General features: G+C 43.9%; 1 protein-coding gene across 1 annotated transcript in view; it reads left to right on the top strand.

Annotated features, from left to right (window-relative positions):
- LOC135873018 (guanylate cyclase soluble subunit beta-2-like) overlaps positions 1–21,019 on the top strand; it is a 33,510-nt gene extending 12,491 nt beyond the window's left edge. The window contains exons 6-15 of the mRNA XM_065397487.1: positions 464–575; positions 4,053–4,156; positions 5,054–5,270; positions 6,436–6,756; positions 11,428–11,576; positions 12,045–12,191; positions 13,985–14,139; positions 16,909–17,072; positions 19,245–19,340; positions 20,892–21,019. Of these exons, the coding sequence (XP_065253559.1) occupies positions 464–575; positions 4,053–4,156; positions 5,054–5,270; positions 6,436–6,756; positions 11,428–11,576; positions 12,045–12,191; positions 13,985–14,139; positions 16,909–17,072; positions 19,245–19,340; positions 20,892–21,019 (1,593 nt within the window). The remainder of the gene's footprint in view (positions 1–463; positions 576–4,052; positions 4,157–5,053; positions 5,271–6,435; positions 6,757–11,427; positions 11,577–12,044; positions 12,192–13,984; positions 14,140–16,908; positions 17,073–19,244; positions 19,341–20,891) is intronic.
- The last annotated feature ends 1,850 nt before the right edge of the window (positions 21,020–22,869 follow it).

Raw genomic sequence — 22,869 nt, 5'->3', positions numbered from 1 at the left:
CCCTTTAAGTTTAGAGCTGGATTGAGGATGGTGAGTCTGATTCTACCTTGCACCTTGCTCCTAGGTAAAATGAGGGCAAAGTGGATGTATTTCACAGAGGTGTACGGTCTACACAAGCTGCAAGGCAGTGGGGCATTAGGCCTCTAAAGCTGTGGATAAGTCATAGGTTAGAGTTCACATCTGAGACTGAATAATCAATTAAAGAAATAATAATTAAAAATGATGTGATATACTGAATTTGAGAAAGAGCACATGATCATGTAATTAAAGACGGCATTATCATGCCTATGCACAATGAAGCAAAGTGAAGGTTATATGTGCAACCTTAGCTTTAGCATTTCCTGTCTTTTAAGTGCTTAACAATTCAGCCTTAATGTTGTCTTACTGTAGCGTGTTAAAATGGACCATCTGTATGAATCATTCACACACAAGCATTCTCCTCTCTTTGGCTGCTGCTCTCCAGAAGGCACGAGACGTAGCTTTTCAGAAAACGGAGAACTATTCTGCTCTCTCGTGCTGCCCAGAAAAGAAATCCCACTGGGATATTGTGAGAAGTGTTGTGAAATTTGGGAAAGGTGAGTGTACTAACCTCCGTTACAGTGATCATAATGAGATATGGGGCTCAGCTGTGCAGACAAATGGACACATTCCCACGAGGATGGCAGCCTGTTGGATATAAATACTGGAGGCAGTAAAACAGTCCAGATGATATCATTGATTTATGTACGGATAGCAGAGTTTGGACTTGGTGAGAGGTTTTCTTGTTTAAATATGATCAGACCATAATTTGCAATTACTTTATTTGCCCCAGACCCTTTTCTTCATGTTCATTGATGTAGCTTGATGCCTGGGTCTCTATACTCATCATGGGACTTTTATAATGTTTTTTTCCTGTTTAGATTATTTTAAAAATACTATAGTGCAATGGGACTGGCCACTCAGCCATAGGGGCTGGAACTAGGGGTACTGGGGGTGCTACCGCACCCCCTGGCTTGAAGTGGTTTCCATTATAGACAGGCTTTACAGTTAGGTTTAATGGTTCTGAGCACCCCACAAAATTTTTGAGCACCCCTGCACTCAGGAGACTAATAGAAGCATGGAAAGGCTTTCACTTATAGGGGTGTTTTTGTGACCAACGTGAAGAGGCTTGATCCCAGTCTACTTTCCCGGCGTGAAGTGTCCACACCCCAACAACCACCAGCACAACCTTGCAGGCAGACTCTGAAGAGAAGCCAAGGACTGGAACGAACAGGAAGAATTAACTATCTTCCTACCTTAGCGGGGTCCCACCCAGGCCAGCTCTGAGGTACTGTTGGGTCGATTATTTTACTGCTGCCCATGCTGTATCCGTTCCATGGATAGATACAGGACTTCATTCTCAAGGACTGTGAATATGGCACCTTACAGCATGTCCAAATTCATATGCACTGAAAGTATTGTGAATGAATGTAATTATCATGGCAGTGAGGCAGTAATACCACTTTAGCCTGGCACAGTAGGGACAAGGGCTGTGCACGCTCTCCATATACTGCTCTGCCAGCACACCACTCTTGTGGCCTGTAACACATTGATACTCCAGTCTAGGTACTCTCATAAGTCAAGCCAGCTAATTGTGCAGCAATTTTTAAAATGTTCATTGCTGGTAACTAGGATGAAACTGCCCATCTTGTTCACCTTTAAGTCAGGATTTGAAGAGGTGAAAGGCTAATGTGCTAACCTGCTCCCCCCACCTCCATACACACACACTCCATTCCCAGCTGTGTGGTGGTTATACGTGTTTGGGAGAAGCTGTGTGGTTCCAGTTTGAGCTCTTCCACTGACAACTAGAAAAACAAGCCATTAGTCACACTCCGTCATCTGCAGGATTCTAAGCACCCCATTCAGTTACTGCTGCTACTAGCTGGCCAAATGCATTGTTGACAATGTTTCTCTGTGCTATCCAAAAGGTTTTGTTATGAAAAAAATGTCGTATCAAAAATGACTGAAGTAGCCTTCAGCATTACACAGTGCAGCTTTGTATAGCAACGGTAGGGGTATTTATATTACTGTGGGCAAGAGCTTTGTCAGCATTTTCTTCACAAACTCTATTTCAGGGGTTTAATATATTGCTCATAAAACACTGTTGTGGGCAGAAACTTGGCCTCTGAGGCGAGTTTTCAGTTTGATAGCTACTTTTTTCCTTTAGTTTGGGAAATTAAAATCCATTTGGCCAGTGTTCATTTATAAGTGACTGTGAGACAGCGAAGAAGCTCAAGCAACACACTTAGACAGTCTTTCAGCTCTCCTGTTCCAGAGGGCGAGGGCTTATGTTTTGGTCAAGGAAAACAGAGCACAACAGACAGTTTGATCCACAGTCTCAAAGGTATTTCGGTTCCTAATTTCCACTGATATCAATGGACATTGAGAGCCTAAATACCTTTGAGGATATGGGCCTTGTTGCCTAGATGCAACGACCTGCTTTCTCTCAGGCAGTCTCTGACTTCCTCTTCAATCAGATGCTTTTTTGGTTTGTGCCTGTGTCACAGGCCCAAGGACTCCCTCCCTCAGGGGGTCCCATGGGGAGGCAGTTCAGCATTGTATGGTGCTAACATGGTTGTAAGCATCGCAAGGCATTTGGGGAAGGGGGGTGGGAAGGTCAAAGGTGTAAGTGTGGAATGGAAGATTTTCTTGCAGGGAGCGAGAGGCCAAGAGGGGGAAGGAGGAAAAGAGCAAAGAACAGGTTAACTCGATACTTCAGCTAGCTCCGTGTGCACATAAGACGGTGGCCCTGGTCCAAGGTCATGGGCGCGATGAAAAATCTGCAGCTGCCCAGCCGTGAGAAGAGGAGAACAAAGTTGAGCAGGGCTGCAGAGATAGCAGTAAAAACAGTAAGAGCAAATGAGACAGCGAAGGCCAACAGGGGGAAAAACAAAGTCTCTGGAGCCGGGGTGTTTTGGGAAGCCGAGGAGGCCATAGCGAGCTGGTTTGAACTGGTACAAAGAGCACCAGAAACAGAGGGCCGTGGATGAAAACACCCCCAAAGGAACCCAGGACTTAAAACCCTCCCGAGAGCCAAAGCAAGACGGAGATCGCAGCGGACCCTGGATGACCAATGCACAGGGCAAGAACTCCCGTTCACCCCTCCCCCTCTTCTTCTTACCTTACACCCAGGCTTTGCCAGCCATGTGTCGTGCACGTGTGTGTATGAAAGTGGGTTAGGGCTGGGGTAGTAACGCTTTCTTGCTTCCTTTAAGTGATGTGGGAGCAGTCCCCACACTCACCGCTGTTATTTTATTATTTTATTAATAAAGCTTTAAAACTTAGACACTTGGAGTGTTTCGTCATCTCCTCCCCAAACAATCCTGTGGCCTCAGCCTGATCACCTGACGCCTCAGGCAGATTAGTAACAAAAATCTGTCACACCTGGAGCACCTGTGTAAGACTGTTGCCAGGATCTCTGCATTTGCAAGGGACAAGGTAAAGTTTCTGCTTATTGTCGCAGGGACTAAGTAACAAAGTTCAGGCTGTTTCAGGTGATATTAAAAACCTCATCATTAGACTGCGCTCCTCTCCATGTAAAAATAGATTAGAGCTGGTCAAAAGATCTTGGATGACATTTTTTGATGAAAAATGGCTTTTTGATCAAAAAAATTGCGAAAAAATATCCATGTTTGTTGAAATCTTTCAGGGTTGTTGAAAGTCTGACAACATAAATATTTCTGGATTTTTTGACCAAAAAAAAAAAATCCACAATAAACGTTGCTGAAAAATAAAAATATTTTCATCAAGGCTTTTCACAGAAAATAAAGATGCATTTTTGACCAACTGTACAGCAGAGTATGATGGACTGAGGGCAGTGCTTAATTTGTGCCAGGGCTGAGCCCGGACACCTCTAGGCTTTCTGCATCAGTTATGAATGTAAAAAATTAGCAAATTAAGCACTGACTGAAGAGGAGATTTCCAAAGGCAGAAAGGGCATTTACGCTCCCAACTCCTGTTGACATTCCATGGAAGTTTGGTGCCCAGATGCCTTTGAAAGTCTCCTCCTTATTCCTCATGTTTGTTTTTTGCAGGGAACCTGTTACATACTTTTGACCCAGTTTATCCAGAGAGGCTTTGGGTGGAAGAGAGAACATTCTGCAACGCTTTTCCTTTCCACATTGTGTTTGATGAAGAAGTAAGACAGCCTCCCTGGTCGGAAGCTTGTAGCTAAAGATGTTATGGCAGAGAAAACAATCTAAGGCCTGGATCCTCAGCTGCTATGTACTTCATGGAAGCTGGAGTTAGACTGATTTACAGCAGCGGAGGATCTGGCCTTAATTGTTCTCTCTCTCACCTTATGTTGGAAATGAAGGAACATCACAGTTTGTCTTGATATCTGCGTGTGCATAATTAAAATGAGAATTGACAAACACCCGCCATCTTAGTCAGCGTTCCCACTGGCCAATGGTACTTCAGGACTGTGTGTCTGGCACTCGAATGGTTAACCATCATGAATCTCTGTGTTGGGCTCTGCAGCGCCGTTGCTGCCTGCCTCCCACGTAGCTGTGCAAGAAGAACTACTTAAACTGGGCTAAATACTGCTGAAGTTACATCATTTTACCCCATTGAAATCAGTGGGGTTTCACAGGAGTCATTGGGAGCAGATCTGAACTCATCTGTATGCCCAGATTCAATGCTAGGACTGTGCATTTCTTGAGCTCCTGTCACCTCACCTTGAGTCCTGCCAACCCTAGCCTAGGTCTCTATCACCTCCTTGAACTCTCTAAGTTAGTTTCTATTGGGCAGGGGTGGGAAGTGGGCTCAGACAGACACAGGCTAGAAGCTTGGACTCTGAATGTGTGACCCCGGATGCTACCTTGAGCAGTCTTTCTTGAGATACCAAAGCGGTAGCCCCTGGTCTCAGACTAGTGAGGGGCTGGACACATATTTACTCAATCCAAAATTAAACAGGTTTTAAATTATCCTTTCTCCTCCACACCCTCAAACCGGTAAATTGTGGCATGACATTCCTTTGTTTTTGAAAGAGTTTTTAATTTTGACCCAAGTTTATGATTTTCCTTCCTGTTCTTAGCTAAGGATCAAGCAGGCAGGTGTGAACATTCAAAAGTTTGTGCCAGGACTACGGCGACCAGGGAGCAGAGTAGATAAATACTTCACTGTCGTCCATCCACAAGTTACCTTCACCATTTTCAGCATAAGGAAATTTATCAACAGTCAATTTGTCCTCAGAGCACACAGAGAAATGTTGCCTGACTCACGGAGAAACCAACCCATGCTGAAGCTCCGAGGTACTAACTTACAGCTGCTTTTCACTGCTGCCCAGTGTGTGTTGGGGGGATACCCAGGCAGAGAGGAGTAGCTGAAAAGCCTGGAGGTTGAATTTTCTTAACTATAATTTTACTTTGGGAAAATTTGGCTACGTGTCCTCCAACTAATGGCTAGAGCATGGTTTATCAAATCGGTCATAGTGTGGAGCAAACCTTAGGGAGAGTTTATCTTGTAGGCCCTTCCTGTCCCAATCAAGCTCCCAGTCACAACTGTGTGACATTTCTAAGACAATATGCAAGGCTGGGATTTTCACAAGCACTGAGCCCTAGCCTAACTCTTCTCCCATTGAAGTTTTACCATAGAGATTAAGTGTTTTTTGAAAATCCCGCCCCTAATGCTTTTTACAGCTAGGGTGGCTTCTTTTTGTTTCCAGCAGTTTTTACTGGCATCCAGGTTCATATTTCCATGAAGACCCTGGATGCTTGCAAAAATTCCTGGCAAAAAAGGGAAGAAGAGCCAATATCATTTGACCAGCCTGCTCTCCATGGATCACCAGCAAGTGCTGTGCTGGCCACTAGTGTTCCGCAGTCCACAGCTCATGAGCCACTCAGCTAGAGGACACAATGAGAGCAATTTTTTAGGTATATCCTTTTGTTTCTTTTTGCATCATGCCCAACCATTGTATATTCCACAGTCACATACTAACCCTGGCTTGTGCATGCAGACTCTATGTTAGTTTATAAAAATGCCAAGTATTTCAGGATTTCCCCCAAAGTGTCTCAGTGTCAGGGCCGGCTCCAGGCACCAGCAGAGGAAGCACGTGCCTGGGGCGGCACATGCTAAGGGGCAGCATTCCATCCATTCTTGGGGCGGCACAGTCCGGGAGGCTTTTTTTTTTTTTTTGCTTCGTCAGTTCGGGCGCTTTTTTTTTTGCTTCAGGAGTTCGGGCAGCAGTCTGAGCGGCTTTTTTTTCTTTTTTTTCTTTCTTTTTGCTTGGGGCAGCAAAAATGGTAGAGCCGGCCCTGCTCAGTGTGTTGGGGAAAGTAATACTGCATGTGTCTGAAAAATTAACCGTAGCTGAATTGTCAGTGTCTCATGTACAGGTTGGGAAAGTTTTCAGGCAGGGAATATGTAGGGGAGTAAATCAAAATGTGTTGGAACTGCTACATGCCTTTCTATTTAAAGGACAAATGATCTGGATGGAGTCCATACAGTGCATGATGTACCTGTGTTCACCAAAGCTCCGCAGTTTAGAGGAGTTGGAGGAACAAAAGATGCACATCTCCGACATTGCGCAACATGACACAACAAGGGACCTCATTCTCCTAAACCAGCAGCGTCTGGCAGAGATAGAGCTGTCCAACCAGCTGGAGCGAAAGAAGGAAGAGCTCAGGATCCTCTCAAAGAACTTAGAGGCTGAAAAGAAGAAAACAGAAACCTTGCTGTATGCCATGCTGCCGAAGCATGTAGCCAATCTGCTCAAGGAGGGCAAAAAGGTGGAAGCAGGTACTGGACTTTCATTATCACTCACACTCTTCAGGTTCAACTAGTGTGGCTGGCCTTAAAAACTTGTCAATTGCCTTTATAACTGAGTATTCCATGGGCATTCCCTTCCACAGTCACTGAATAAGAAGATGCATGTGATACCACCACTATCCTTATCTAACCCCAAAGGCAAAATTGTGCAGTTCTGAAAGGGTGAATACTCTTATCACCAATCAAGAGCAGGGCTGGTTTCACGTGAGGGTAAGATGTGCACATATGGATTACATGTTCTTTTGATTTTAACCTGGTAACTACTAAAACAGGAAAGGTTGATTTCATAAGCCCCATGCAGCAAAACACTTAAGTAGGTGTTTAAATTGGCAGGTGGTCAAACATTTACAGTTGTGTGAACAAAACACATTTGCCCATGCAAATCAAATAGCCATCTAACACTGCCCTTAACTTCTGGCATCTACCCAATTTACATGCACAAATTTAGTCTGTGCCTTTAAAGCTGAGCTTCAGAACTTGACTGCACAAAACTGTGAACTTGAATTTAGAGTTACTATTAAACTCTTCGCTGAAAAATTGATATTTTTCAAAACAAGGTGTAAAAGACATTCTGGGTCCAGTCCAGCAGTCTTAACAGGAGAGGTTTGTTCATAGTCACTGGGGTATTTGCATAACTTTATATAAGTACATTATAGGAACCGTATTTTTTTAAAACCCATCTAACGGATTAGAAGAATGTTGCAAACAGATAAAAGATACAGCTGAACTGTGGCCAGCTATGACAGTATAGCTTTAAATATTAAAATATTCAGGCTGGGATTTCAGTGGAGCCTACCAAAGTCAGGTGCCCACATCCCATGGAAATTCATAAGAACATAAGAATGGCCATACTGGGTCAGACCAAAGGTCCATCAAGCCCAGTATCCTGTCCTCTGACAGTGGCCAATGGCAGGTGCCCCAAAGGGAATGAACAGACAGGTTATCATCAAGTGATCCATGCCCTGTCACCCAATCCTAGCTTCTGGTAAACAGAGGCTAGGGACACCATTCCTGCCCATCCTGGCTAATAGCCATTGATGGACCTATCTTCCACGAATCTATCTAGCTCCCTTTTGAACCCCGTTATAGTATTGGCCTTCATAATATCCTCTGGCAAGGAGATCCAGAGGTTGACAGTGCGTTGCATGAAAAAATACTTTGTTGTGTTTGTTTTAAACCTGCTACCTATTAATTTCATTTGGTGGCCCCTTGTTTTGAGAAGGAGTAAATAACACTTCCTTATTTACTTTCTCTATACCATTCATGATTGTATAGACCTCCATCATATCCCCCCTTAGTCGCCTCTTTTCCAAGCTGAAAAGTCCCAGTCTTATTAATCTCTCCTCATACGGAAGCCGCTCTATACCCCTAATCATTTTTGTTGCCCTTTTCTGAACCTTTTCCAATTCCAGTATATCTTTTTTGAGATGGGGCGCCCACATCTGCAGGCAGTATTCAAGGTGTGAGCGGACCATGGATTTATACAGAGGCAAGATGATATTTTCTGTCTTATTATCTATCCCTTTCTTGATGAGTCCCAACATTCTGTTCGCTTTTTTGACTGCCGCTGCACATTGAGTGGATGATTTCGGAGAACTATCCTCAATGACTCCAAGATCTCTTTCTTGAGTGGTAACAGCTAATTTAGACCCCATCATTGTATATGTATAGTTAAGATTATGTTTTCCAATGTGCATTACTTTGCATTTATCAACACTAAATTTCATCTGCCATTTTGTTGCCCAGTCACCCAGTTTTGTGAGACCCTTTTGCAGCTCTTCGCAGTCTGCCTGGGACTTAACTATCTTGAGTAGTTTTGTATCATCTGCAAATTTTGCCATCTCACTGTTTACCCCTTTTTCCAGATCGTTTATGAATATGTTAAATAGGACTGGCCCCAGTACAGATCCCTGTGGGACACCACTATTTACCTCTCTCCATTCTGAAAACTGACCATTTATTCCTACCCTTTGTTTCTTATCTTTTAACCAGTTACCAATCCATGAGAGAACCTTCCCTCTTATTCCATGACTGCTTATTTTGCTTAAGAGCCTTTGGTGAGGGACCTTGTCAAAGGCTTTCTGAAAATCTAAATACACTATATCAACTGGATCTCCTTTGTCCGCATGCTTGTTGACCCCCTCAAAGAATTCTAGTAGATTGGTGAGGCATGATTTCCCTTTACAAAAACCATGTTGACTATTTCCCAACAAATTATGTTCATCTATGGGTATGTCTACACTTACCCGGTAGTTCGGCGGCGAGCGATCGAACTTCTGGGTTCGACTTATCGCGTCTTGTCTGGACGCGATAAGTCGAACCAGGAAGTGCTCGCCATCGACTGCGGTACTCCAGCTAGACGAGAGGAGTACCGCGGAGTCGACGGGGGAGCCTGCCTGCCGCGTGTGGACCGAGGTAAGTTCGAACTAAGGTACTTCGAACTTCAGCTACGTTATACACGTAGCTGAAGTTGCGTACCTTAGTTCGAATTAGGGGGTTAGTGTAGACCTGGCCTATGTGTCTGACAATTTTGTTCTTTACAATAGTTTCAACCAATTTGCCCGGTACTAAAGTGAGGCTTACTGGCCTGTAGTTGCTAGGGTCACCTCTGGAGCTCTTTTTAAAAATTGGCATCACATTAGCTATCCTCCAGTCATTTGGTACAGAAACTGATTTAAATGGTAGGTTACAGATGACAGTTAGTAGTCCTGCAATTTCACATTTCAGTTCCTTCAGAACTCTTGGGTGAATACCATCAGATCCTGGAGACTTATTACTGTTTAGTTTGTCAATTTGTTCCAAAACCTCCTCTAATGACACCTCAATTTGGGACAGTTCCTCAGATCACCCAAAAAGAATGGCTCAGGTTTGGGAATCTCCCTCACATCCTCTACAGTGAAGACCGATGCAAATAATTCATTTAGTTTCTCCACAATGGCCTTATCGTCTTTGAGTGCTCCTTTTGCATCTCGATCGTCCAGTGGCCCCACTGGTTGTTTAGCAGGCTTTCTGCTTCTGATGTATTTAAAAAATTTTTTGCTATTACTTTTGGAATCTTTGGCTAGATGTTCTTCAAATTATTTTTTGGTCTTTCTAATTATATTTTTATACTTCATTTGCCACAGTTTATTCTCTTTTCTATTTTCCTCATTAGGATTTAGCTTCAACTTTTTAAAGGATGCATTTTTGCCTCTCACTGCTTCTTTTACTTTGTTGTTTAACCACGGTGGCTCTTTTTTGGTTCTCTTACTATGTTTTTTAAATTGGGGTATACATTTAAGTTGAGCCTCTATTATGGTGTTTTTAAAAAGTTTCCATGCAGCTTGCAGGGATTTTACTTTTGGTGCTGTACCTTTTAATTTCTGTTTCACTAACCTCCTCATTTTTGTGTAGTTCCCCTTTCTGAAATTAAATTCTACAGTGTTGGGCCGCTGTGGAGTTTTCCCTGCCACAGGGATGTTACATTTAATTATATTATGGTCACTATTACCAAGCGGTCCAGCTATATTCACCTCTTGGACCTGATCCTGTGCTCCACTTAGTACTAAATCAAGAATTGCCTCTCCTCTTGTGGGTTCCAGGACTAGCTGCTCCAAGAAGCAGTCATTTAAGGTGTCAACAAACTTTATCTCAGCATCCCTTCCTGCTGTGATATGTACCCAGTCAATATGGGGATAGTTGAAATCCCCCATTATTATTATTGAGTTTTTTATTTTAATAGCCTCTCTAATCTCCCTGAGCATTTCAGAGTCACTAACACCATCCTGGTCAGGTGGTCTGTAATATAGCCCTACTGCTATGTTCTTATTTTTCAAGCATGGAATTACTATCCATAGAGATTCTATAGTATAATTTAGTTCATTTAAGATTTTTACTTCATTTGATTCTACGCTTACTTTCACATATAGTGCCACTCCCCCACCAGCATGACCTGTTCTGTCCTTCCGATATATTTTGTACCCTGGTATTACTGTGTCCCATTGATTATCCTCATTCCACCAGGTTTCTGTGATGCCTATTAATATCCTCATTTAATATCCTCATTTAATACTAGGCATTCTAGTTCACCCATCTTATTATTGAGACTTCTAGCATTGGTATATAAGCATTTTAAAAACTTGTCATTTTTTGGTTGTCCCCTAGTGCATGACATAATTGAATGAGACTTTTTCTCATTTGACTGTTTCTCATCAGATCCTCCCTGTATTTTATCATTTTCCATCCTCTCCTCCTTATTAGGACATAGGGAATCTCCATTTATAGATCCTCCCCTAAGGGATGTCTCCGTCCGAACAATATGCTCTTCCGCACTTGTCGGCTTTCCCCCAGCCCTTAGTTTAAAAACTGTTCTACGACCTTTTTAATTTTAAGCGCCAGCAATCTGGTTCCGTTTTGGTTTAGGTGGAGCCCATCAATACAATTTGGGCATTTTAGGTTCTTAGTTTTAGGCCTGATCTGATACCAATTGAAGTTAATGGGCGTCTTTCCATTGAGTTCTGTGTGCTTTGGCTCAAACTAGTCAATAGGATTTTGTCTGGCAGATTACAGAAATCTATTGTCAACTTTTATTATTGTTGTAGTCAAATAACAGTGGATGCTTTTATAAAGAAATATGCATCTCATATCTGATTTCTCCCTCAGGGGAATTTAATTCCTGCACGATTCTCTTCAGTGATATAGTGACATTCACAAATATCTGCTCAGCCTGTGAGCCTATCCAAATCGTGAACATGCTGAATTCCATGTATTCAAAGTTTGATCGATTAACCAGTGTTCACAAAGTGTATAAAGTAAGTGTTTGTTACTTGTGTTCTGTGCTATTCTTTACTGCACTTTTGTTTCCCATATTTGAAATTCTAAAGAGAGGCTAAAATGTAGAAGAATGGCTATCACCACAACACACAGTTTGACTTATTTTCAAACTTTTGAGATGAAAATTTGGGGGACCATCCCACCTCCCTATTCTCCCCACCATGAAGATTCAGGAACTAAGAGTTTGTCACTGGAGAGTTTATAAAGTATATAAAACTAATGAAAAAAGATTTCATATACAGCTACACCCTAGATTCATCCCCAGTCCTGTGACATGATGAACAAATCCAACCCCCAGTTACTTCAATGGGAGAGCAAGGCACTCAGCACCGTACAGGACTGGGTGTTTTGCTTTCCAGTGAAGTCAACAGGAGCCTTTCCATTGACTTCAATGGGCTTTGAATCAGGCCCTGTCTGACTACTGCATTTTTCCCCTTGTCTGTCAGGTTGAAACAATAGGCGATGCATACATGGTAGTTGGAGGAGTCCCAGTGCCTATTGCCAGTCATGCCAAAAGAGTGGCCAATTTTGCACTGGGTATGAGAACTGCTGCCAGAGAGGTGATGAACCCCATCACTGGAGAGCCTATTCAGGTATAAAACAGGTGAACTCAGTTTGATACAAAGTACTGCACTTAAGTGCTTTGCTGAATCACAGCCTAAGTGTGTGAGTAGCTTTAAGCAAGCGTTCTGAGGTGCTACAGTAATACAAATAATAATGCATTTATGTACTTTGCTGAATTTGGGCCTTAGGCCTCAATCCTGCATGGTGCCGAGCACTAATCGGGAATCTAGCAAAGCACTTAGGCACATGTTCATCAGCTTGCAGGAGCAAGTCCATTGGGATCTGCTGTATCTTTATTGGCATCTGTGTCTGTACATAATTAGCAAGTCAGTTAAAGGCTCCCGAACAAGAACAAAAGTAGTTGACCCTGATTTATTCCAACCTTGCCTCTCCTTTGTCTGAGCTGCTTAACACAGAGCAGGACTGTGGCTTTTTTTCCTGTTAGCTGAGAAAGTATAAGCCATTTTACAAATCATTACTGCACAACTATAAAAACGCAGTGTGAACTAGTACCAGAAAGGACCACTGCCTAATCCAGAGGAGGGAATAGGGCTGTAGAAAGAACAGTGCAGGGCGTTTTCTATAACCAGTTTTTATTAGTATTTTCTTTGACAATAATTTACAGCAAAGCAGTGAGATAACAGCCAGCTTACAGAGGACAAAGCTAAGTGTGGGTAGATTGAATGATGTATGTCGTATGCATAGAGGTAAGGTTTATTCTGAGACATTGATGCAACTTCCATTAGGCAATAGGCTACTGTCCATAGGTGAAATTTAGCCCTTTGCATGAGATGAATTTCACTCTACTTGAGCTGTGTGCATCTGTTCTCTGGTGCAAGATTGCTCTGGTTTGTTTTCTTGTTTCAAGTCTTACGGACCACAAATGCTGGGAAAAAGCAACACCAGGAATCGGCAACTTTTGGCACGTGGCCCGTCAGGGAAATCCGCTGGCGGGCCGGGACGGTTTGTTTACTTGCAGCGTCCGCAGGTTTGGCTGATCACGGCTCCCACTGGCTGTGGTTCGCCGTTGCAGGCCAATGGGGGCTGCGGGAAGCGGCGGCCAGCACATCCCTCAGCCCACGCCACTTCCCACAGCCCCCATTGGCCTGGAGCGGTGAACCGCGGCCAGTGGGAGCTGCGATCAGCCGAACCAACGGACTCTGCAGGTAAACAAACCGTCCTGGCCTGCCAGCGGATTTCCCTGACAGCCCGCATGCCAAAGGTTGCCGATCCCTGAGCTACATCTTTTACACTGGTCAATGGTTAAATCCCTTTGGGTATATTATCAATATGATGATACTGATGGGAGTTGTACCAGTTTAATTGCCACATGGCAGGTTCAGGCTTTACCTAGTAAGATGCAAAATAAAGTTCAGCCCTGGTGTGAACAGGTGCCAATTTCCCACTAAAATCAATGGGAGTTGTGCCCACTGTACGCCTGAATGGAACTTGCTCCGCTATCCACCCAGTCTGGCAGTGCCAGAAATAGAAGCGTGATATACAGAGAACGCCAGAAGATGCAGCCAGTCCTCCTTCCATTTCATTGTTAGCTGAATTGTAATATCAGCTCCTTTTTCTGGAAACCTGTAAGACAATTTTTTAGACTTGCTATACCTTAAAAGCAGAGTTTCCAAACTATACTACATATGTTGTCTTTGATGGTCTTTCTAGCACTGCTACTTAGTTCCCAGAACGGGGGAAGAGACTGCTCAGTACTATCCAATGGGGTGGTGGATGGGGATGGGCTGCTGACATCTTACTGATGATCACAATGAAGAGCCAATATGATTTTCAAAATATCATGTTGGGTTTATACTGACAGATCAGAGTTGGGATCCACACAGGACCAGTTTTGGCTGGAGTGGTTGGTGAGAAGATGCCCAGGTATTGCTTGTTTGGAGACACTGTCAACACAGCTTCTCGGATGGAAAGTCATGGACTTCCTAACAAAATCCATCTCAGCCCAACAACATTCAGGTAGTGTCAAAAGGTTAAATAATGAGACCCAAAACAATCCAGAATTCTTTTCCTCCTTCTCTTCTGTTTATAGCATTAATAACACAAACAGTTTTTCTCTTGGATGAGAGCCAATGTAGGCACAGAGCACCAACTCCACTTAGCTCACAGTACTTTTCAATCTGGAAACACACATGATAAAGTTTCATTTTCACACTTACTAATAATCTCAAAACAATTCACTGAGGGATACAGTTTAAATCTGAGTCCCTAAACTATGACGCAACGGTACCCGTTGCTCAAGCAACACCCACACAAAGTGCCTATTTACAAGCACTTTGCACATACAAGGTTTGATGGCTGTAGCGGGGCAGTTACCCCGCTCTGGAGAGAAAAGGCTAGGCTGATTGGGGAAGCAGCCACAGCTGGGGTCACGCCCCAATCAGGCCATGACCCAATCAGGCCACAGCTGGCCCTATAAAAGGGTTGTGAGCCAAGTGCTAAGTCAGTCTCTCTCTAGCTGTAGAGAGAGAAGGACCAGGCTGCCTGGGAGAGAAGGATCCTGAGTAGTGCTGAGAAAAGGCAAGAGGAGCTGGGGACTCCAGCCTGTCAACTCCCCAGGCTGCAGACCCTGTGCAAGGCCTAGAGGTACTGGGGCTGCAGAGGTGTAGCCTGGGGTTAGGCAAAGGCAGCAGGTCCAAACCCCCCTTGCCAGTGATGAATAGTTTACAGATTGCAGTCTGCCCCAGCGAGCGGGGGGCTAGATGATGACTGGCAGTAGCCACTGAGGCAATGTGGGGATAGAGGGTTGGGGGTTCCCCTGGGAGGGCAGACCCAGAGAGTGGGGGTACCGCTGGGGCAGAACCCTGAGGTAAAGGGCACCAGGGTCTGGAAGGGACACGGGGCCAGCAGCAGGCAAGACAGTGGCCTGCAGAGGGTGCTCCATATGCTGGAAAAGAGCTAATTCCCAGATGACCAGCAGGAGGCGCCGCGCTGGTGAGTCTCACTTCGCTACAATGGCATACAGTCACAGCTCTGCAATGACAGGGTGAAGAAGGTGTAGTCCCCAACTAGGAGCTTCTTTTCAGCCATGCTGCCTCTCAGAGCAATAAGTAACTTACACAAATAGTTTCTTAACATGGCAACACTTCCTGCCCAAAAATAATAAATAAAGAGTCTTACATTGCATTGCTACCCCCAGCAAAATTCCTGTGGTATTTAATGACAGCTTTGCCTGAGTAAGAGCTGAAGGATTGGATTGACAGTCGACATAAATGTGATGTTATGGCCGTAATCATAAACCAGTCTACTCTCTTCTATGCATGAAACCCAAAGAGGTTCACAATCAAATAAATACCTGAAGTCCCAATCCACTCGCATTACCCAAATGCCCATCAGTATTTTTATGCATTCAATCCAAGATTTTCCTGCCAGAAACCAACAACAGGCAATTTGTGGGATGAAGATATTTGCTTGTTTTAATGTAACACAGGAGAGATGCTATTAAATAAGCTAAATAACTAGGGGATGTTTAATTCTGCATTCCTGATACAAATTCACGTGTGGCTTCTAATTAAATATGGAACTTTGGAAACTCTCATGATGAACATTTTAAAGACTCAAAACATTCCACCCTGTCAATAATTACTGTAAAGAACAGTTATAATCTGAAATGTAACTTTATACAAATGACACTGTCTTAACTAAACAGAACTGCTCTGTATAAAGTACATCCTCAGGCGCTTACTTGCTAACTTTACTGACCAAATATATTCTATTCCTTTTAGTACTGGACAGCTAAACAGTTTTGGTAGAGGGAGCTGGATTCCTTTCTGACTCATGCATCATCAACAGATTTGTTACATTTCAGCTACCAAATCTTTATTACTGGTGATGATGCATGAGCCAGAAGAGCAGAGGCTGAGTTCGCTGGACTTGCATTGAGTAAAAATATTTACTTGTGAAGTGAGCACAGTTGATTTCGAGCCACAAATATGGAACCTCACATTATTTTCACAGAGTCACTTTTCTGTGTTTAATTGCACATTATGTTAACAGGGAACTTTGCCCACCATGGCCAAAGATGCAACTGAAGACAGATTGGTTAGATCCCAATCCTGTGACATGCAGTGGATGGGCAGGCTGCTGCCCCTGGGGGAAGTCAGGTGGGGTTCTACCCATTAAATTCAGTGGGGTTTTCTGGGGTGCAGCAGGCTGCCCAGGCACTACACATTGCAGGATTGGGGCTTGAGTACCTTCCTGTTTGGAGAAATGTCTTGAGTATGTTTGAACAACCACGTAACATTTAAACAGCGCCTCTTCTGTTCTGTACTTTCCTAGCATAAACAGCCTTTACAGAAGAGCTTCTAAGTTAGGCTCTTATTGTGAATACTCATGTGTATAAAGTTAAGCATGTGCGTAAGTATTTGCAGGACAGGGGCCTAAGCTTGATGCTCCTCTGTAAAGGCCAGGGGAAAGTACAAAATATAAGAGAGGCTGTTCACATGATAAATATCTGCTCATTGTGACGTCAATGAGACTAGTCACCCGTGTAAAGATAAGCATGTGCCAAAGTGATTGCAGGTCAGAAGCTTAGCCTCTAGACCAACCCTAATTAGAACAATAAACTTTTCCTTTGATAGTGTTGTTCTGTTTACAAAAACAGCGCTAAAAAAATTCATCCAACCCTACAAATATTGCTCTGCAAAATTTATCCTTCATCCTTCTCGCTCCAAATCCCAACCTAGACTTCTTTGTCCTAATGGTTGTCCCATATCTTCCATTGTGCAGAGCTCTACAAAATCAAGGCTTCGAAATAGTTGAAAGGGGAGAAATTGAGGTGAAAGGCAAAGGAAAAATGACCACCTATATTCTGAGGCAGAATCTATATGCAACTGAGAATGAAATCATGGGGAGAGCAGAAAAGCAGCACTCCAGTCACACGGATCAGACGGGTGAGCTAAGAGAAACGTCTTAATCCATATATAGGATGCAAAATGATATTTCTCTCTTTATTAACATAAAGCTCATACTTCATAGAGAACACCTTTGCCTCCTACATTACACCTACATCGCATACTTATATCCTTGCCTTAGGTTTGAAATCTATGCCCTCAAACTAACGTTTAATACAGCATCTCAAACCATCATTTAATCCCATAGGGCCTGATTTTCAGAGGTGCTGGGTACTTGCAGTTCCACTGATTTAAATGACAGTTTCGGTGCTTAATAGCTCTGACAATCAGGCCTAAGGTCAGCACAAACTACATTTTCTAGGGAGTAACTTTAAACTGACAATATATATGTGACTAAAATACAATTATTTGTAACCAAATGTAATGGACGTTGTCTTTATAGTCTTGAAAATTATATTATAACCTGCTCAATTCAACTAAGAAACAAATAATCCAAATTTTATTCATTAGAAGCCCATTAAAAAACCCTAAAAAAATTCAATCATTTACATCATTATGACCAAGTATCTTTTTTTTCCCCCCGTGTGTGTGTGGCTGCTAATGAGGACTTCAGATTTAAGGTTCTTGCCACTTGGAAGTGAGATAATAGGGTGACTTTTAAAAAATAACGTTTAGATGCTATAATAGTGATGGGAACAAAGAGTTAATTTCATCATGAAACAAGCAGCAAAGAATAATAATAGAAATAGAGAAGTTACAGATGGCAAAAATACCTAGAGGTTAGAGATGGACCTAGATCTAGGCCTTAGCTCTAGAAGACTGAGAAGTTATAAATGGAAACACAGTCCCTGCCCTGAAGAGTTTGCAACCTAAATAGACAAGACAGACAACAGACTTGGGGATAAAGGTGTAACCTATAAGCAGAGTGATTAAGGTGATGGCTGGCAAATGTTACAAGTTCTTGGGGTTTTTTAAGTGAGTATAGAAGGGTGTAGTGTGAGGGCAGAGGGGAGAGTTAATAGGTGCAGAGGAACAAGAGAACGAAGGAAGGGGAGGGTGTGAAAGGGAAATGGGGAGCATAGAGACAAGGCAAAGAGAGGAACAGGGATTACAGAGTCTGAAGCTACAGCAGAGGATTGGGGACAGGGGAGGGAGCAAACAGACAAATAAAAAGGACCCAAAAATGTTTTGAAACATGACTTATGCAGTAGATTCAAATTGCCATCTCCTCTCCCCAATTATCACCAAAATGGCACCACTGCCTCTTGGGAAGAGTCCCTTTTCCTGAGCAAACGCTCCAGCCTGGGACATAGAACGGGAGCAGTCCCATGTCTCACACTGCAGTGTTCGTTTGAGCAGAGGACATTTCTCAACAGAGCCATGCATTGTTCCCATTCTACCGTCCGCTGCCCTGGCTCCTGCAAGTGGGAGCCAAAGAGAATCCATGACTAACACAGCTCAACCATCAAAGGGAGTGGAGTTAGCTGCAAAATAAGCTTGTCTGTTTGTCTTTGCAAATCCCATCAGTTGAATAGTTGTTTCTGTGCTGCGGAAACCATGAAAAACAAAACACAATGAAGATACGATGAAAGTAGGCACCCTACTTTGGTCCAGATGCAAAACTCTTTGCACATTCGTTTGCTCACATATCACCTGATGCAGCTTTAGGCCTCTGTCTTATTTAGCTAGTGAAATATTGACAGATGGGGAATGTCAGTGACCAAAAAGTGAATAAATGTGATCCCACTTCACATCTAACTAGGTGAAAAGATAGACTGTTTCTGGCAAGAGCTAATTGTTTTGAACTTCGGGAACTTGAAAACCATCACAGATTTATGGCGTCCTCCTAGATGTGTGCAATCATTAGTCAGCACATGGTAAACAACAGAGGCTACACATGCTATGCATTCTGGGGATACAGTTAGGGTCAAAGCATAGAAAATGGAGGGAAGTTAAGGAACATACTCACTTGAGTGCCTAATTTGCACATGTCACTGTGGTAACTGCACACACAAATGCAGCCAGACCGTTGCACATACCGTTTTTGTGAGTGCAGGTAAGTTTCCAGTTTTCAAAATGTAGCCCAGAAAGTCTTCCCTTCTCCTCGTCGCACTTTCAGGCCTTTGTTTCAAAGTTTCTCTTCCTATAAATGCCTAATATAGACAGTGCACATTGTCACATGTGTGGTCTCTTTCCTCCCCCTTCTTGTAGAGGCAGATGATCTGGGAAATCTAGCCAGCAAGACTATTGCTGTTATGAAGCACGCTGACAGCCAGCAGCTGCTCACCACCAGCAGCCTTGCATATGGTGAGTACATCAAGGATTTATTTCAAAATACTCCTACTACTTTATTTCACATAAGGAGAGGGAAAGATGATCCAGAACAGTCTGCTGTCATGTCTCCTCTGCTCACCATGGTGATTAGTGACTTAGACCATGTCCACACTGGGGATTTCAGCCTTTTGTATTGAGGCGGCTACACCATTGAAAACCCCTAGGGACTTACCCCTGCTTGCAACTGAAGTAAACTGCACCAGTGCAGCTTGTAGCTTACAGGGCTTTGCTTGTCTACACTAGGGTTTGTACCTGCACAGTGGCTATTCACCAGTGTTGCACCCTGGGCAAATCACTGTTGTAAACAAGGCCTTTCAAAATCTAGGCATAAATGTAGTTGGGTCATTGACTGGCCTACACAAGGCAAACAATCAGGATTTACAGCTTATGCAAGGTTTAAACACAATTATTGTACCTAACCCAGATCATCACAGGGTTTGAGCAGTATTGAACTGTGTTAAAGCATGTTCTATTCCAATCGCAACCCAAGTTAAAGCAGCTTCAAGAACCTGATTTGGCCTCATCCACTATGCCTGGCCAAACACTGTTATATCCAGTTTTATCTACAGCTTTATTTGTACCCTGATGATGCTAAAGTCCAGCTGTTAAAGCAGTCACGTTACTGTACTTTGCGCAGACAGAGCCTTCCGCTGTCACATTATAGGGGATGTCTCTAATCAGCAGTACAGCTTTTAGTGATGCCAGACAAATGTATCTTGCAGCCACTACCTTCATAGCCATTTGCATTTCAGCATCCTCACTTTGAAAAGCAACAGAATTCTTCCTCCCCGATGGAGCTCTATGAATCTTTGTTTTCTCCTCACTTCAACCCTCCAGTTCTCTTTCTGAGCCATGAAGGCCTCTTCTAAGGACTCCACTGCTATTATCAGAGTTATGGGGAAGGTGCTCCCATGTTATGGTGGCAGTCTGCAGTATGAAACCCTAGGGTAGACGGATTGACTAGCAGCCACCATGCTCCTAGAACATAACTTCCTAGGCCAGAATCACTGCTTTTAAACCGCTGGAAGGGTGGGTGTTGAGTGGTACAATGCATGTCTTAGGGACTTTACCCTCCTCCAGCTCCCTTTTATCCTGTGCTCTCCTGCTAGCCACCTCATGCTCATTCTCTGACTCCAGGTATATTCCATTTCTCTTTTCTTTGCCCCATCTCTCCACCAGTTAGTTGAGCAGGTTTCTAGCACACTTTGACTTAGAGATTTTAGCTCTTGTTGTTGCTTTTGTTACACAGAAGTACAGCACTCGATACATGTCAAGTGACAATAGAAGTTCAGAAACAAAATAGCCGCTCTGTCAGATAAAGCAGAACTGAATGCATCAGCTTTGCCTATGAGAATATCTGCTCCCATGGGACAAAGCCAGCGTCTAAGAAAGGGTATCAGCAATTTTGTCAGTGTTTCCTCCTGGGATGGCTAAAAAGCTGGCTCTGTTCACAGCGGGGGACTCCTTGGCGATTTCACTTATTTTTTTTCACACCTCTTTTTGTTCTCACTTGTTATCTGTCAGAGGCTGAAGCCAGGCTGTGTAATGGAGAGCGTACAAAGGGTGATGCGGAACAGCAGCTTTCAGATCAAACGAGGACACAGCACTTTAGCGACGGCAATGCACATTCTAGCTTTTGTGTTTTGTTGTAATAAAAGGAAAATAAGGAACAATAAAATTCAGAACATTTGTTATCAAGCACTGTAATGAAAGATAATAAAGTTTCATTCCTGATATTAAGCAATCCAATACTGTAATAAGAAAGGTGAATTCAGTGCTTTTGCTTTCCAGGGAAACAGATGAGCTTTTGTTCCTTATTAAAAAGTAATCTAATACTGTATGTGTCCTCTCCACTTGGCTCTTAATATAAAAATGTGATATTACCTAGGACACAGCAACTGCACCTTAAATGAAGACAGAGCTCTGGTTGCTTGGCTTGTCAATAAGACTGAGTAGCTAATTTAGTAAAATAGTATTTTGTACTATTAACAAGTACCACATCATTTGACAGAATTTATAACCTACCTGAATACTTACACAAATCAAATCTTTTGCATTATCCTGAAGGCACAGAGGTAATACTGACCCAGACTTCTTGGGTTCCAGCACTGAAATTACATTAAAACTGAAGCTCAGTGATTCTGAGACCCAGTAATAATTGGTGCATGTAAGGTGCTGGCTAAGTAGCTGTGCTCATGTCTCCCTCTAGTGGCTGGCACATATAGCAACTAAAAAGTTGCTACCTACTTCTATGGGCTCCCCCCCCCCCCCTTTAGCTCAAATAACAGGGACTGAGGATCATGGGGTCTATCCCCACTTGATGATAACATGGTAAGTTCATGAGGTAAGAGCCTGAGATTGCTACTGTGGGCTAACAGAGTTAACCCCTTTAGCTGAGCATTGGTTGTTTGTGCTTTTGCTGCTGGTGTTCCCAGGTTCTGTCCCCATGAACAGCCTGTGGTGAGTTGGTTGCACGGTGACATAATACAGCATCTTTCATCATGAGATCTCCCAATGCAGATAATTATCTCTAATTAACATAAGAGGAAACAGGGGTAGAAAGGTGAAATGATTCACCTAAGGCCACCCAGTGAATAAGTGAGTGGGAGAGCTGGGTCTCCGAGCTCCCAGAATTCCCTATTCTGGCATGTCAGTCTAAAATGAAAGTCCCCCTTGTCTCTAAGCTCCCTTCCCCCAGTTCTGGCTCTGGGAAATGTTCATGAAACACAAGCATTCACCACTAGATAAGTGATTCCAGTAGGTACCTCCCATATTGGAAGTGAGTGACAGTTAAGTTCTAAAGGCTGTACTATGGCCCATGTGAAAGGAGTTGGCAGTCTCATTCCAGGTCCCGATACCACCACCAGAGAGTACAAACATTTGATGGGCACACAGACTGAACTACATTCTTACCCCTAGAGCAGAGGTCCCCCAAAAGGTCCCGGGCCAGCCTCCACAGGCGTAGGGAGGGAGTGCCACCCAGCCCCGCTCTGCCCCCAACTCTGCTCCGGCCCCACCCCCAGCCAGGGCCCTGGACCCAACCCCGTCCCCAGCTTTGGTCTCCCCCACTGCGGCTCACCCGTGGCTTCCGCTCCCAGCCCTGCCCCCAGCCTCAGGTCCCTTCCCGGTCCCAGCCCCAGGCCCACCCCAGCTGTGGCCCCAGCCTCAGACCCTTACCTCCGTCCATGCCCCCACACCTGAGCCCTGGCCCCACTCCCAGCCCGGCTCCAGGTGGCGGGGCACAAACAGGGTAAGGGGAGGCTTGACCGTGAAAAGTTTGGGAACCATTGCCCTAGAGGAGGGGGCTTGAAGAACCGCTTTGTCCACTGCTTGCAGGAAGAGCAGCCCGTTGGAGCTAGCTGGTGGGGGCTTGGAACCAGGGTGGACCGGCAGTCCCCTATCAGCTCCCCACTCCCCTAAGTTCCCTGTGCGGCAGCCGCCCAGCAGGCACCAATTGCCGGCAGTTCAGCTGTCCCTCCCCCGACTGCCATGTGCTGCACCT

Source organism: Emys orbicularis, chromosome 1, assembly GCF_028017835.1.
Source record: "Emys orbicularis isolate rEmyOrb1 chromosome 1, rEmyOrb1.hap1, whole genome shotgun sequence".
Lineage (NCBI taxonomy): Eukaryota > Metazoa > Chordata > Testudines > Emydidae > Emys > Emys orbicularis.
Note: the sequence above shows the minus strand (reverse complement) of the source record. Positions and strands in the feature narration are given on the sequence as shown.